Source organism: Myotis nattereri (genome assembly GCF_964212035.1).
Source record: "Myotis nattereri genome assembly, chromosome: 12".
NCBI lineage: Eukaryota > Metazoa > Chordata > Mammalia > Chiroptera > Vespertilionidae > Myotis > Myotis nattereri.
In genome coordinates this window covers 50294959-50311591 of record NC_138087.1, presented here as the reverse complement: position 1 = coordinate 50311591, position 16633 = coordinate 50294959, and the positions used below count along the sequence as shown (strand labels likewise).

The window sequence follows — 16633 nt, the reverse complement described above, 5'->3', positions numbered from 1 at the left end:
AGAATCAGCCCATGTGTGCACCTTGATTGCAAAGGCACAAAAGTACACGCATCAGATGGTCCATTACATGGCACCTGCCACACTGTCTTTTTATACCTGATGTCTGCCATTCTTTGAGAAAAAAATGAACAGTCTCTACCATCCACACTAAAGAAGGACAAATCACATCTGAAATCTCACACCAGAATCGCTTTTTAAGTGAAGCATCATAAATGCAGTCATAGGGAAAACTGCAATCGATGCACAGGGATATCATTATTAGCTATTTCACAACAGAAAAGGCACAACTCCTTCTCATTAGACCGATTTGTTTGCTGGAATCAGATGTCCCTGGAATGATTCTTTCCCCCAGATTCACCTCTGTTGTTGAGCCAGCCAGCCTGTTGTGTACCTCTCATCTGCTTGCCCTCGTCCTCCATCTCTTCCCTGCCCCTCCTCCCCGTTGGATACAGAATCAGCTGGCTCATCAAAGCTTTGTCTTTCTTCCTCTCCAGCTATTCTGTCTCTATAATGAATTGATTTCTTACTGCATATGAATTAATGCTGTGCTATTTAATTCCATAGAAGTTACTTATTAAAAAAAAACACAACACACATCTTAACTCAATGACTTTGAAAAAGTCAAGTCTAGAAATTTGCATAGTGGCAACCCAAACAACTATTAGTAAATACTCTTACTTGGACCTCTAAATGATAGATTTGTAGAGGGGTGTGGGTATATCCACACGTATGTGTATAATGTGGGGATCTAGGACACTGTACTGGGTGTCAGGGAAGAGCAGTAAGCCAGATCCACATAGTCCCTGCCTTCATGTAGTTTATATTCTAATGGTGTCTACAGACAGGTAGCCAGCAGTGCATTTATAATGTTAAGTTACCTATGCTGGGATTGGGGAATGCATGGGGCTGTAAAATATATGAGCACGTGGTGAAGACACAGCCCAGAGGTAGGGAGGCCAAGGAAGTTATCCAGAGACAGAAGTCAAGAAAATAGTGCTCAGGAAGAGAAGATGGCCAGCGGGAAGCCTGTGAAATGAGTGACAGCGAAGCTCAATAGGTGCATTGAAAGCTCAGGGTGGCTGTATCATCTCACTGAACAAAAGGAGGGGCAAAAAATGAGGCTAGAGGTTTGAATTTGAGGATACAGGGCTTTGAAGACTTGTTAAGACTTGTTTAAATATATAAATGTCGTGATATCTTAATTTAAAACAGCAATACTGTATAATGTGGGTGGAGCTAGGCAAGCAGTTCCTAAATTCATACGGAAAAATTATCATACAAGATTAATCCTAAAAATTCTGAATTAAAAGACTGGTAAGACTAGTACTTCAAGTAGAAAAAATAATAATAACATGATCCTATATAATTTTATAAAGCAATGTCACCCTAATAAATCCAATAAAAATTATAATAATAATAAAATGAAGCTTTAGGAGATAAAAACGTTTAGTGCTGGCATGCATACAGACTGATTATCAGACTAGGATCAATTCCAAAAAGGCCCAAGTACAAAGGTGATTTAATAGTACAAATATGTCTATTAAAATAAACATATTTATTTTAATTTAGTGAGGAAAAGGTTGAATTATATACTCAATGGTATCAAGAGACCTGATTGGCTGATTATCTATCTTGGAAAAATAATAAAACAATTTTTAATATAGTAAATATAATAATACAATAAAATGCCTTATATTTTAAAAAACCCAGATAGAGTAAATCTTTAAATACAAAAGCATGAAATAGTAATAGTAAAAGAAAATATAAGAGATTCATTTGATACTCTTAGAGAGGGGAAGACTCTTCTTAACCACATTTACAAAGTAAGAGCCATAAAAGAAATAATATATTTTGCTTTAAAAAGTGTAATTCTATGTTACAAGAAAATGAGGATGAAGAAAAGGTGGTGGTGGAGGAGGAGGTGGAGGAGGAGGAAATGCTATAATCAGCATCAGAAGACAAGCAAAACATTAGGGGAAGTATAAACGTTCTCATTGTTAAACAGATTTTATGACTGAAAAGGCCACTAATCCAATAGAAATAGGAAAGAGCTAAGGAATATGATAACATAGTTCACTGAAAAAGAAATACAAATGACTTACATACACACAAAAACACTTGCAACCTGGATCAGAATTACAGAATTACGAAGTAAAACAATGGTGAGATACTATTTCCCAGGAAGATGATTGGCAAAGGTCAAAGGTTTGATAACAAATAGTATTGGCTTAGCAGCAGAAAAACAGGTGCTTCCAGTTTGAGTGAGAGGATAAAATGATGTGGTCTTCTTGCAAGACATCTTGGCAGTATCTATCAAAATCACAAATGTCTGGCAAATGTCCCTGCAATTCAAATTCTAGAAAGTTTATCTACAGATAAAATCATGAATGTGTGCAAGAACTTGCACACAAGGTTCTTTAAAAGGAGGTTGGTAAAATAAAGTTGATTCATTCAATGGATTACTTTACTGCCTGGCTGTGAAAATAAAAGGTTAGGTATATATGCTGATAGAGAAACATTTTGAAAATACATTGTTAAGTTTAAAAAAACAACAAGATGCAGATCAGTGAGTATAGTTAAAGGTGGAAATGGAAGGCATGCACATACATATATATGTACATATATGTATATATGTATGTGTATGCCCTCGTTCTGTATAAACAAAAAAGACAGACATGTACTCATTTATGTGAGTAGACTGTTTCTAGAGGCAGACATGCAACTAAGTCAAAGCTGCTACTGGATATGAAGCTGAGGGATTGTTGGGTTAGTTAGAGAGAGACTACTTGTCATGATACACTCTTTTGTACCACCAGAATTTCTTATTATGTTCAAATAGTACTTTAAAAAATACTTACTAATAAAAATTCCATGCAATGAAAATGCATTTCAGAGAAAATATGTACAAAATCACTTTAAAGAATCTGACAAGCTCCCAGGCTTGAGCAAAACTTGGCTAAAGGCAATGCAAAGAAAGAAGGTGTCAATCAGAATTGGTGCTGGGCCCTGGGACTAAAGGGGAGAAATAGGAGTGTCCATCCAGGGGACTCAGGTCTGGGCCAAACTACTTAAAGTTCTGCGTTCCCTTTGCGAAGGCGCTCCAATTATGGATATGGATGCCTCGGGCAGGCTTAGCTTAATTTCATTTAACATTTTAAATGCAGAATTAAGTGCCCTTGTTCTAATTCCAAGATCACCAAGCAAGCTTCCAGCTTTAATTTGTTCGCCTTCATAGATCTGGTGCAAAAGCAACTGTAATGCTGATCTGTGTATTTGAGTCCACGTGACAGTCATATGTCTTATTACATAGCAATATGCTCAAAATTGGTTTTAATTTTCAAACTAAAAAAAAAAAAAACACAAAATGAAATCAACTTTGAATTTATTTTAAGAAATGAGAAGGCTACTGGGCAATTAGAAGCAGTGATGTGATAAAATCGGCATTTTTGAAAGACCACTCCAGTGCAGCATGGCATATGGATAGAGAAGGGGCAAGACTGAGGGCTAGGATGCCAAGTAGAAAGGTTGCAGCATTTTAGGCAAAAAGGATGGTAAAATGAATTATTGTTTTTGCTTACATAAGTACTTTTTTATGTTCATTTTCCCTCCCAGACTTCAAGCTTGGTAAGAAGAAAGGGCCAGATCAGTCTTTCCACCACCATATCCTAAGCATTTAGCAGGACACAGAACAGACCCCAGAATATCTGTTGAATGAATGAATGAATGGATGGATGAGGGCAGCAGAAATAAAAAGAACTGAACACATTTTAAAAATTTGGGAATTTATGAAAATGAATGTGGAAGGCATGATACTTAGATTAATACAGGGGTTTGGGATGATGATGATGATGATGATGATGAAGAATTCAATTTGGAAATCTCAAGGGTGACACATTATGACATGTTCAGTAGGCAGTTGAGCTTATGAGCTCAAAGGTCCTCCTGATCATGGACGGAAATATAGATCAAGACATCATTAGAAGACAAAAGGCAACAGAAGTAGTAGATGAGGATGACATAGTCCAAGGACAGCCCAGGAAGAGCAGCCCTAGGAAAGAAACCCATGGGACATCCCCTAGGGGAGGAGCAGAGAAAAGAGTGTCCATAAGTAAGACTAAAAAGCAGCAGCCAGAGAAACTGGAGGAGACAGGGAAAGTACAGTTGCACTGAAGGAAAAGGATGCTTCAAGAGAGAGAGAGTGAGAAGTGAGGCCAAGTTCTACTAAGCAAATAAGAGCAGGACGGAGAAATATGCCTTGGATTTAGCCCAAGGTCTTTGGAACTGGTGGTGGAAAACAAGTTCAATGAAGCTGTGGATTAAGATGAGATTAGGAGCTGAGGAAATAGACATAATGAATACAGATCAGTCTTCTAAGATCAAGCTTTGAAGGGAGAGGGGATAGGGCAAGGACTAAAGAAGGATGGGAGGGAAGGGAGGGAAACATTGCTAAAGGAAAAGTTGTCCCGCTTAAATTCTGATGTTTACAAGGGGAAGAGACTGAAAATAGAGATGAGAGGGAAGTGACTGATGAAGGAAAGTTTCAGAGGATGGGCTCGGTAATAGAGGAGGAGTGATTGGCTTCTACCTCGAAGTGCTCTAGCCCTGCTATTATAACCAAAGGGGAAGGTGTGTTTCAGATGCAGGAAGCTTGCTCCAAATGGAATACGAGCAAACCAGGACACAAGCATGTCAAAAATTGTTAAGAGAGAAATAACAAAGCTCAGCTGGATTATTGCCATCATAGGAAGTGGGGATTGCTCACATCCAGTCTACACATCCACACCATCCACTATTAAACAGTGAAAACCATGTACATTTGGGGGAAGCACCCTTTGTAAATGTCCCCATGTCTCCCAGGAGCTGAGACAATCATGATGTAAATGGGGGTTTAATCCTCAAGTGCACTGACATCCTTCTCACAGTATATTAAAATTCGATGTTCACTCAACTGTTTCTCCCACTAGATATAAGCTACTCTACTCAGAGGCTCCTTGCCTCACTTCCTTGTTTGTTTGTAGCACCCCAGTGTCCTCCCTAAGCACTAGTGGAACCGAACTAATGTTCGCAGGAAGTTTGAATTAGATATCAGGCAGCCCACTGCAAATATGTGATAAACTCTTCCAGTGAGCAGGAAAGGAAGGCTTGAAGGGCAGAAAGATGAGACTTGATTTCAGTGTAAGCTCCTGCTTTGAGGGTCAGGAAAGGTGGAGACTGGCCAAAGAGGCAAGGCAATTAGAAATCCCTCTAGAGCACCATCCATAGAAGTGGCTCTGATCAGAGTGGGCTGATCAGACATGAACATGTGGATTCATTGATACAATTGCTGAAAATGGATGTAGACAGTACATGGGAAGAAGATGATCTCTAAGGAAGAAAATACAAGTTTGTTTCAATTAGTGGGAAACCCAGAAGGCAGGGAGCCCGTGACCTGCAAAGCCATCCTACATGGACTGCAGAGTTGGACTTGGAGAAATCTCACCCATCAGGCTTCTATTGCTTAAGCCACCAGAGAACTGGAGCAAGCTCTGGGTGGGAGGAGGCAAGGGTGAATTCCAGAATAGAAAAGGAAACACTAGTGCCCATGGTTGACTGATTTAGAACCACACAGCCTTTCAGGGGCTAGCATCCATCCAAGATTCAACCTCCAATTTCAAGATAAGGAAACTCAGGCTGGTGAGATTAAATGGCTCACCTGGGATCCCAGGTTCTGATACTGTGAGAGAGTAGATGTGAACCCCACATCCCAACTCCCTGCCCAGGTCCCTCTCAGGTTCCTGTACTGTCTGTGTTAACCTTATCAAGCCAGGTTCAGTGGGAATGATGGTGGTCGGCCCAGGTCCTACAACCAAAGATTTCTTCACAATCTGCTCAAGGGGCTTAGCAGCTATATGCCTATCTCCGTGTGTGCGTGCGTGTGTGCGTGTGTGTGTGTGTGTGTGTGTGTGTGTGTGTTTTGAGGAAAGTGAAAAGGGGCCTAAGAAACACCATCGGAAACAGAGGAAGAAGACTAAAGAGTGACAACAAGAAAAGGCTAAATGCAGGAGTGCAAGTTACACACGCCAGAGGCAAAATCTCCCACGACACTCTTGAATTTGTGATGGCAGCACCAGTGCTCTGAAGTGAAACTGGGAGCAGACCACAAGGAGTGCTGTGGTTTGGGTTGAGTGGCTTGGGCTGGGTTTTTTGGAGAGAGGTGCCTGTTTTTGTATCAAACCTTACCAGAGACCTTAGAGACCACACGTCAAGCTCTGGCTCCCCTCTCCCCACCCCTGCACACACATCACACAGATGAGTAAGCCAAAGGAAGCAAGCTGTCCCAGTGAGCAACAGTCAGAGAAGCAGTACCAGGCGCCCTCTGCTACCACACTGCAAGGGACTCTGGGGCACATGAAATAGAAACAACTTTTTTTTTACAAAAATGAGAGTGTAGAAGAGCCTATCTTTTTAGATTGCACTATATTTCAGAGGTTAAAACCCAAAATTCCATTATCTTTTGGGTTAAATTACACTACTGTAGAGTTCAAAAATGCATCAGTGATAATGTAAATTTTTGTTCATGTTGAGAATTGATCAAAGAGGACAATGCAATGGGCCTCTGAGAAGCCAGGTTGGCTGATGGTGTCCCAGTACTAACATTCACCTACTTCACTCAGAGAATACCTCAGGGAGAGACATCCAGAATGATGAAAACAAAATTAAAAGTCTGGCTGGGGATGTAACGCACAGCATGGTGACTACTGCTAATAATACTGTATTGTAATGTATATTGGAAAGTTAGTAAGAGAGTAAATTGAAAAAGTGCTCATCACAAGAAAAATATTATGAGTATGTGAGGTGATAAATGTTACCTAGACTTACTGTGGTGAGTATTTCCCAATATATAGTGCAAATATCAGATCATTATTTTGTACACCTGAAGCTGATATGTCAGTTATATGTCATTTTTTTAAAAAAGTCTGGATAGTTTAAGGAAGTAAACCCTAAATTATTAGGAAAATTTTACAATTCAATATAATTAAGTATGAAAGAGCCACACCTAGTGGAGTTGTATACATATATTTATATATTCATAGACACCCTGTACACACACAAATAGAATTCTGATGTGTGTGTGTCTCCAGAGAACTGCTGAGATATGGAGATTACAGGAAAGGGTGCGGTGCTAAATCTACAATAAAAAAACAGGGCTCTTTTGAAGGATTGAAAAGTACAGATTGGTAGTTGCAAAATGGTCACATGGATATAAAGTACAGCAAAAATATAGTCAATTATATTGTAATAACTATATATGGTGCCAGGTGGGTACTGGAAATATTGGGGATCACTTCCTAAAGTATATGATTGTCTAACTACAATGCTGTACACCTGAAACTAATTCAAAATAATATTGAATATAAACTGTAATTGAAAAGAAATTTGAAAAGGGAACTCTAAATGGTGTGTGATTATTAACATTTTTATTCCATACTAGAAAATGCCATATTCCCAAGGGCACGCAAATCCTTATCTTCTATTGTAACACACGGCGACAGCGGAGATGATGATGAAGGGCAAAGACATGAAGCATTAGTCCACCTCTCCACTGCCATGCCATTTAACTTGTGAATATTTATTTGAATCTTTACACTTCTCTTAAAACTACCTGCCCTCTGGGGCCCAGATTTGGGCAAGTGGGCTGAGCAGACAAAGCCCTAAGCCAGATACTGGATGGGGTTCTGATCCAAACTCCACTCTGCTGGACCAGAGAGCCGATCAACATGACAGTCCCTTCCTTCCGAGGCCATCAAGACCTTCCCACTGACTTCAGTGCAAGGTTTTAAACCTAAATAAGCAGATGCCTGTAAAGTTCCTTTCAGGTCCCTGGGGAGAAGCTCTGCGTGAAACCAAAGGTACATCTCAGAGGTATGTTCTAAACAGGAAAGGCTTCGTGCAGGCCACGGACAGCACCCATAATGGTAGCAGAATACATTCTGGATGTGCATCAACAACCCTTAAGCTTGCCCACTGGCTCAGCCATTGATCTCGGCCATCAATCTTGGGCCATTGAGAAGTCAGGGGGGGAAAGAAGGCAGGAGAGAATGAGTATTCTCCAGCCACATGGCTTGCATGGGCGCTAAGGCTGACTTTGTTTAAAGGGCTCTGGGTTCCTCCACTTACATAACTGATTGTAATAGAGACTCCAAGAGCAGCAGCCTCCACTGCTCTGTCTGCTCTGCCCTCCGTCCAACCCCAACCTGCCAACACGGCCCACCAGGCACAGTTTAGGGTCCCTCATTGCTACCAACTCAGGAAGGCTTTCCTTCGCAGCTCAACTTTTGTGTGTGAATTGCTTAGTGAAGAGGAAGACTTGAAATTTTTTAAAAATACAGTAAACTAAACAAAATAATGTATTTCTTCCTATGAAGATAAGGTCATTGCTTTGGGATCAGTAGCTCAAGCACCTTTTAATTGTTTTGTCTTTAGTAGAGACATGTTTGCACACACTTAGCCCGGCTAAGCCTGTCTTCATATTTCTGATGCTTCTAAAATGGTGGGCTAAAGTCACGTAAATCCCAGGACACACAACAGAGCATGGGATCCCTAAAGTAAAGGCCATGGCATTTTCTCTGCCTGCTAGGAAAAGGAGTTCTAGCTTCCACCATGTTTTAGTGCATCAGGGCCTTACTAACTTCACTGACCTGGTGCAAGCAGAGGGGGCTGAAACAGAGCATTTCTAAAGCCCCTTTGCCTTCTGTGGTCCTGATTCTAAGTGACCCTGAGACCTTGGACCCATCAGCCAGCACTAACATGCCAACAGCCTTAGCAGCAGATCATGGGAAGACACAGGAGAAGATTTGGCTTTGGGTGGTGGGCACACAGCATGATGTACAGATCTTGTAACATAGAAACCCACACCTGACACCAATATGATCACATTAACCAATGTCACCCCAATAAGTGTAATTAATTAATTAGTTAATTCATTAAATTTAAAAAGACACAGTTTGGGGAACTCAGAGCAGACACTGGAAACATGCACATGTGACGGATGACACCCAAGACCCTCAGACTCTCACACCATCCTTGACCTCAAAGCTGATGTACAAACCTCAGAACTTCAGAGCCAGGAGAAACTTGTCTGATCACCAACTCCAAAGCCCTCAGTTTACATCTAACAAGCTCAGGCCCAGAGACATTAAGGGGCTATTTCCAGACCAGGTAACACCTGACTCCAGTTTTCTATCTCATCCAGGGTTTTGTGAAACATGTAAACTTCATACCTATGCATCACATTTCTTCCTAGATTTATATCATTCACAACCATTCACTCCTTCATCTTCCAGATCAATATTTATGACTTCTCAGACCTTTGGGCATCCCAGAGAGCAAAGTAAGTGGTGAGAAGACACCTGATCATGTGGGATCATTGCTTTTCTTAATGGAAATCAATCAGCAAACAAATGGAGAGCTAAAATTATCAGGCCACTGTGGGGTTCTGATCTCTGCCACCTGGGGGGCAGGATTTGTGTTTTAAACTCACTAGACCAAGTAGTTCATGAAAATGATTAATCAGATGTTAATAATCCAAAGTTGAGTTTTATTCTCTTCTTTTCTCTCATACATCAAACAAGTAAAAAGTCTGTGCTGCCTAAATAATCTCTCCCACACAAAAAATCATTCTATTGATTTATAGATATCAAGACGAACAAAAATTTGGCACTGCTCCAAAGGGCAGCAGGTTCAATGCCACATTTTACCATATAGGTATTTACCCTATCAGAAACTCTCCTGAGAAGTAGTAAAGCTAGTCTATGAATAATGCCAGTATATAATATTTTACCGTGGTTTGCAAATGTTTCTTTCTCTACAGGCAAGGTGAGCAATGAGTTAAAAGTAGAGGCACTCACTTAGTACTAAAGGCAAAAAAAGAAAGAAAGAAAAAGAAAAAGGGAAAAAAAGAAATTCTATTTCCTTTCCCAGCTAAACAAAAACTCTAGGTTTTATGCTCCTACGACCTAGATATAGTCAAAGAGATCATACAGAATGTTCCCAGGGAGAAAGAGACCTCAACTCTCAGCTGTTCAGCCAACTTTTCAGCTTAGAAAATGTCTTTACAGGGGAGTACTGAAACAGACACAAACACAGGTCTATGGGAGAAAAACAGTGGCAGATCTAAAACAAAGCTACACTCAGTACTGGGGAGTTGTGACCACACTATTGTAACTTCCCATTACTTGTTTATAATAACATATAACCCAGGCTTTTCTCTTAACTCCAATGCTCTGAATGCCCATAAGGAAATATCACTTTTCGGAGAAGAAAAAAAAATCAAATACATTTTCCTGGATAGTCGATGAGAGGGAGAGGGGGAGGTGGAAGAAAGTAGGGTCAGAAGGGTCATGGGGCTTTTCAGTTGTTTGACCCAATGTAATAAAAACCTCCATAATGCAGAGATGGAAGGTATGAAACTCAGACTTCAAAATGGTTGTGCTGAGCTGAATTCTGAAAATATCTTCACTATGAAGACAGCAGGTTTTCAACAAGAGCTTGCAAGCTGTATTAAATAATGAATGACATAAATTAGACTGTCTTATTTATTAACAAGTCCAGTGTGGCCTATGTAGCCGCACTCAAAACTTACTCCAAGGTTCTTAAATGCATGTAAAGCACAATTCAAGCATGGAGGGGCTGAGAAGTAAACATCAGAGTCATAAAAAACTGATGCCTTTCACTGAATCCTTATAAATGCCAGAACTTTTATTTAGTACAATTAATTGCAATGGAAAAGCTTACTAAGGTGAGAGGGCCAAAATCAATGTATTAATGACATAACATTACAGTCACTTAACCAAGCCAGCAATAAATTGCACATAGAAGCTCTGGCGGCAGAAGCTGCAAATTCTATTTGTGCTGTACTGAAAGGAAAAATATTACACTTGTCTCCAAATATTAACCCCAAATCAGAGAACATCACACAAGAAATTGAGAAAAAGGTCCTCATTGGTCCTCACTAAAATATAGACAATATAAACTGCATTCTCTTTCACAACACTACTGAATGGTACAGTAAGAAATAATTGAGATGGCAAATTTTACATTATATGCTTTTGACCACAATAAAACTAAAATACCTGACCTATTTTATCCATGCCTTTTACCACTTATGTGAGACAAAACTTGTCCTTTGCAATGCATTTTGGCACCTGATAAAACTGAGACTTAAATGGCCGGTTACATAATTCCAACAGCAGGCTTTACTCTTGAATTCCACTTATATGTGACAATGGTATTATTTTTAAACTGAATTTAGTATAGCTTTGGTAAAACCGTAACCAAATAACAAAAGCGGGCACTTCTCAGCAGTGTGATGATAGACAAATGTAATGCACATCTATAGACAGAGAGATGTAGATCTAGATGTAGACCATGTTAGTGAGTAAAGACTATGAGACACAGACACTGTGATAGAGAGATTTTTCATAAAATAAAGTCAAACACTGACTCTCAAAACAAAATGTCAGCTTGACTTAAAATATGCATGTAGAAACAAAAATAAACTTATCTCTTCTTTAATCATACATATATTTTTTAAAATGTTCTACCATGACCTTTATCTGAATTCTAAAAGGCACAGTGGTTATATTTTCCCCCATATATAGTTATTAAAAGATATACTATTTTTAAATGATACAGTCAACTGTTGCTTCAGTTTATTTACTTATATTATTCCTACTTTTTGATGGGAACATGTAAGTTTAGCTAAGCACCATTAAACCAGAACTTTGAAACATGTTATTTTAGGAATACCCTTGGGACTAATAACAAGTTTTTTTTTTAAAAAAAAAAAAGTGTAATTTGGTTCCAACTGTAGCTGGTACCTACTGGCCAAGAATTGAAAAGCTGTTCAAGCAAATATTAATATGTAAGAAAAAGAACACAGATGGTGAGAGTGAAACAAGCTCATCCACTGATGTCATTTTGATATCAAAACAGCAGAATTCAAAATGATGAGGCTAAGTGCTTTCTAAACAAGGATTTCGATACCTTTTACAGATAAGAACACCTGGGGCTCAAACTGGCTGGGCTCGATCAAAACTGAGGGACAGAGCAGGGAGCATACTTTTTCCTATTGGCCAGTCTAATTCCCCATCCTAAACATTTATGCATTGATACCTCTCAGTGATCTTAATTTCAACAAATGCTCAAACCAAAGGATAAAAAAAATAAGAGTAGCAATTAGCAGTGCCATTATTGAATGAGTAACTGTGACAAGTGCTTTGGTAAATATAACCCAAAAAAATTCATTTTCAAAAGCCTGAAAATAGGAATCTGCCATCAGATATAAAAACAACAGCAGCAGCAATTATGAGGACTAATATAAGAAAGCTCTCCTCAAATCTATTGATTTCATCTATCTCAGGCAGCTAAGGACACTAAGATTTAAAATAACATTTTAAATTTAAAGAGTTTTAGTGTCCTTTTCTCTGATTGTGACTTTAAAATATTAAAGTGAAAAAATTTAAAGTGAAAATGACTAGCTTTACCTCATTTTCTCCCTCTTTATATTATCTATTGCCTAAGACAGAATTTTAAAAACAATAATAAAACAACATCTAACTGTACAAAGGCACTCCCCCTGGTCTTAAAATAGTCCGAAGAGCTCTGAATTCTATATGGCTTTCTCCATCTGACTACTGACACCCCATCTCATATAAAAGACACATCTGACAAAAGGCCACAGACACTCTGACTAGCTTGGTGAGCTTGGACCAGCCCAACCTAGGGCCAGTCTAAGGCCAGCCCAGGGTCAGCACGGCCACGGCCCTACCTCAGGCCCTGACTGCTGCTATCCTGGCAAACAAACAAACAAACAAAAAAAAAGATTGAAAACCCGAGCATCCTGAATCCAGCCTGATATTTGGCTGCTCCCTGCACATCTTAGCTCTGCTCGGCCAGCACGTTTCCCCTCTGTTCTGCTGTCACTTCCTTCTGCCTGAGCCTTATAACAAGACCATCCCCAGTAGAACAAACAGAGACCAGGAAGGTCTCTTACTTACATGAAGAAAAAAAAACAGGTTACCTCGGTCATACGTTGGCAGAAACAGGGTGTGCGTTTTCTGTGGGGGGAATATGCATGCGCACTCGCCAACCGGAAGGCCACAGCCCAAGCCCTACTTTCAGGGCTGCCTATCTTAGTATCAGACACGTAAGGGAAACCTAGAGAAACTTTGCCTTACAGCCCCTCTACGTGGATGAATAAAATCTCATGTTAATGGAATAAACGGCAATGTTGGGGAGGACAGACACCTCTAGTAGAGTTGATAGGAGAATGCTGGAGGAAGGACTGCTGAACTCCTACTTGCTAATGTATTTGTCACAAGGCACAACAAGAGGAGACACAAATGCACAATTCTGCTTCTCCATCAGATCAGAACAAGCTCAGATATTGCCAGGGACCTAGGGGTCCCATGCTAAAGGCAGCATTCATCTGAGGACTACACACAGCTTTATCGCCCAACCTTGGCCTGAGAAAATATTCAGTGGAATTAAAATTTATCACCCAAATGGTCTCAAAATTATATCTCTGAGAAGTCAATTCCAAATTAAATCAGACCAGGCTTTTAGGCTTCCAACGATCACATTTTCCCTTTTGAGCAAGTGCTTTTCAACACTCAGAACTTCTCCTCTTACAGATCATGTTCAAGGCCATCTCTGGATGCAATCTCCTAAGTAAAACCTCGATGCATAAAATGAAAAGGGACGTGGGTCAACTCCAAACCTCAGAAAAAGATGTTAGGGGGTAGACTCTAACCCCCTCCAACAAATTTTTAAAAAGTGAATTATCTTAACCTCCTTTCTAGTAAATATTACTAGAACTCCTCCTAACACAACATACACATTTCATCTTATGACACAAAAATGTCCAAAACTAAGTTATTGCGTGTGGAAAGCCTAAAGCATGCCCAGCAAGACTTTGAAATATAAAGTGCATATAGAATGCCTTCCCACAAGTATGTTATTCACATATAGTACATTTAAAACTTAATTTAAACTGTCACACTTCTCCCCGTGTTATCAGCCCCAGGCCCGTGAAACGGACAGGTAACTGACAGATGGCCCAGCCCTGCATGTTCATCTCTGACTTCTCCCCAGACTTGAGACAACATTCATGCCCAGGATGGACTCGCCTGGCCAGCCAGGGCTGCAGGGGCCAGGAGAGGAGAAAGAAAGGAGAACACCAGGAACTCACATTTCGGTGATGTTCTCAGGGTCTATAGTGTGAGGCTCCAACCTCGGAAATGCCATGATGCCAGGAAGAGGGTCGCTGCACCAGATCCGAGAGGCGCTGCATTTGCAGGACGTGGGACAGGCGAGAGCGGCTCTCCAGAAGCCCACAACCAGCCAGCAGAAGCCCCAGAGCCGTGCCATGGCGGGTCCATGCCACCTCGTCCAGGACGACATAGCTAGCCGCCTGTGCCAGCCCCAGTCAGACTGAGTACGCGTCCCTGCGCTGCACCGGGCGGCCTCCGCTGCCCGTGCTGGGCGGTCTTTGCTGCGCTCGCTGCTCTCCCTACTCGGTGTGGGTCGCGGGCCCGCACAGCCCAGAGGGTCCGGGGCTGAGCGTATCCTGGCGGGCAGCACCGTTCACAGTGGCAGAGGCATCTCCGGCCTCCTCACAGGGGGCGCTACCGCCGCTAGGAGCTCCGCTGTGGCCGCAGCAGCATGGCCCGGCGCGCTGGGCACCAGCCGGCGGTGCTCCGGGGACTCTCTGGGACGCAGGCTCCTTGCTAGACACGCACTGAGATCCCAGACGCACCTCGGGGCTGAGGACAAACAGACATGGGTAAGACTGAGCGCAGGACCCCAGAGACGACGAATTGAGGCATTCTCCTTTGGGGCTCGCGTCACCCCCACCCCGACCCCAGCCAGGAGACTGTGGAAAGATGAGTGCCCAGCTCCCACCCCAGAAATAAACTTGCCCCTCGATGGCACTGATGCCTCTTTCCAAGTCAGGTTGAGGGAGGGAAGATAGGGTAAGGGTCCCTGGGAATGGATGGATTCCATGGCACAGGCCAGGAGAAGAACCCTTTAAAAGGGGGGACGAAGAGACTGCCGCTGCCGCGGCTTGGAGACGGGGCCCCAATGATGCTGCAGAATCCGCCGCCGCTGCTGGGTGCAGGGGGCGCGGGCAGGTGGCGCGGCACGTCCCACCTGGGGAGCCGCCTCAGCCGCCCCAAGGAGGGGACAGTGAGGGCCGAGACTACGGAGGGCACTGTCCGCGCTGCTCACCCGGCTCCGGCGCCTACCGCCTGCCGGCGGCGCCCGGGTCCAGGCTCCTCCTGCCGCCGAGCACTGAGCGCAGAGAGCGCCAGCGAAGGAGCGAGCGAGACTCCTGCTCCAACCCAATTCCGGGAGCCACCGCCGCCGCCGCTGCTGCCTCCGCCTCTGCTACTGCTGGCGAAGTGACGTGAGGGCTGACGCAGAGCAGGGGCAGAAACTCCAGAAAATTAGTCTGAAATCCAAAAACACACACGCTCACACACACACAAACCCATAATACCCTCCAGACAAAAGCAACAAGGAGGGGAGGGGAACCTGGGGGCGAGCGGGGAGGAGGGAGGCATCGGTGCCACCGGCCAGAAGCAGACAGCAGCAGCATGTGGGAGTTCACACACGCGCGCAGACGCGCACACGCACACATCCAGGCTGTGTAGACGCGTGCGCGCGTGCGTGCGTGTGTGTGTGTGTGTGTGGGGGTGGGTGTGGGTGTGGGTGCGGGTGTGGGGGGGTGTTTCCGTGTGAGCGTGTGTGTGCGTGTATGTGCGCGCATTTAGATCTTGGTACCTCTGAGATGGACCGTTCCGCCGCCCGACGCCTCCCAGTTCCTAATTCACACCGCGGTCTCTTCGACAATTGCGGTAGAGGCTGTCTCCTTTTTTGAAATGGTTGAAACCCGGTTCGGTTCAGCTCTGAAAAATACGCTGATTCTTATTCCAGGAGTCTTCCCTCCCCGCTGCGTCCTCCTTTCCCACCCTGCCTAAAAAGGGAGGGCGAGCTATCTTTAAAAAAATAAATAAATATTGTAAACACCAAAACGTGTTCGGCATCGGTAACCAAGGATGACCGCCCCCGTTCTGGGACATCGATTTTGGAACCCTGGTGGTTTGGGAGGGTCTTTCTGTTGGTGCTTTTGTAGAGGGAAGGGAATCTCCAAACGCAACTCTAGCTCTCTAAGTGGGTCTTTTTCCTGCGGTTTTCTGGCATCACACTCCCGGGAAATAGAGACATGTGAGGGGAAGGGAGCGCGCCTGACTCGTATTGGGTTCCCTAAATGCGCGGCAGCAGCCCTGGCCTGTCCGATGTGTGGCGCCGCGTCATTTTCTCTCACCCGTCAACCTGGCAGGATGCAACCCTTCCCAGATCGTAACCTCACTCCCCGCGATGCCCACCCCGACTCGGGGCACCCAAAACCCTTGCTCCCCTGCCGTACCTTGTGCGTTTTCCTAGGAGCGCGAGTGTGCGCAAACGCGTGCCCTGCGCCCGCGCTACCGAGAGCACGACAGGCATCCAGCTACCAAGAAGCCGGGCAGGACCAAAGCCTCAGGGTTTCACTAGAGACAAATAAGGCGATCCGGGAGGGCCGGGTGACAAA

General features: G+C 43.1%; 1 protein-coding gene across 6 annotated transcripts in view; it reads right to left on the bottom strand.

Annotated features, from left to right (window-relative positions):
* Positions 1 to 15950, bottom strand: part of NTRK2 (neurotrophic receptor tyrosine kinase 2) — a 311333-nt gene extending 295383 nt beyond the window's left edge. For 3 of the 6 annotated variants that reach the window (XM_081103076.1, XM_081103078.1, XM_081103077.1), the window contains exons 1-2: positions 15271 to 15643; positions 14231 to 14804 (exon numbers count right to left, since the gene is read on the bottom strand). In XM_081103076.1, the coding sequence (XP_080959202.1) occupies positions 14231 to 14442 (212 nt within the window). In that variant the 5' untranslated portion in view covers positions 14443 to 14804; positions 15271 to 15643. Of the gene's footprint in view, positions 1 to 14230; positions 14805 to 15192; positions 15644 to 15825 lie in introns of those variants that run through there. The other 3 variants (XM_081103079.1, XM_081103075.1, XM_081103080.1) reach the window with 3 other exon arrangements.
* Positions 15951 to 16633: the final 683 nt, after the last annotated feature.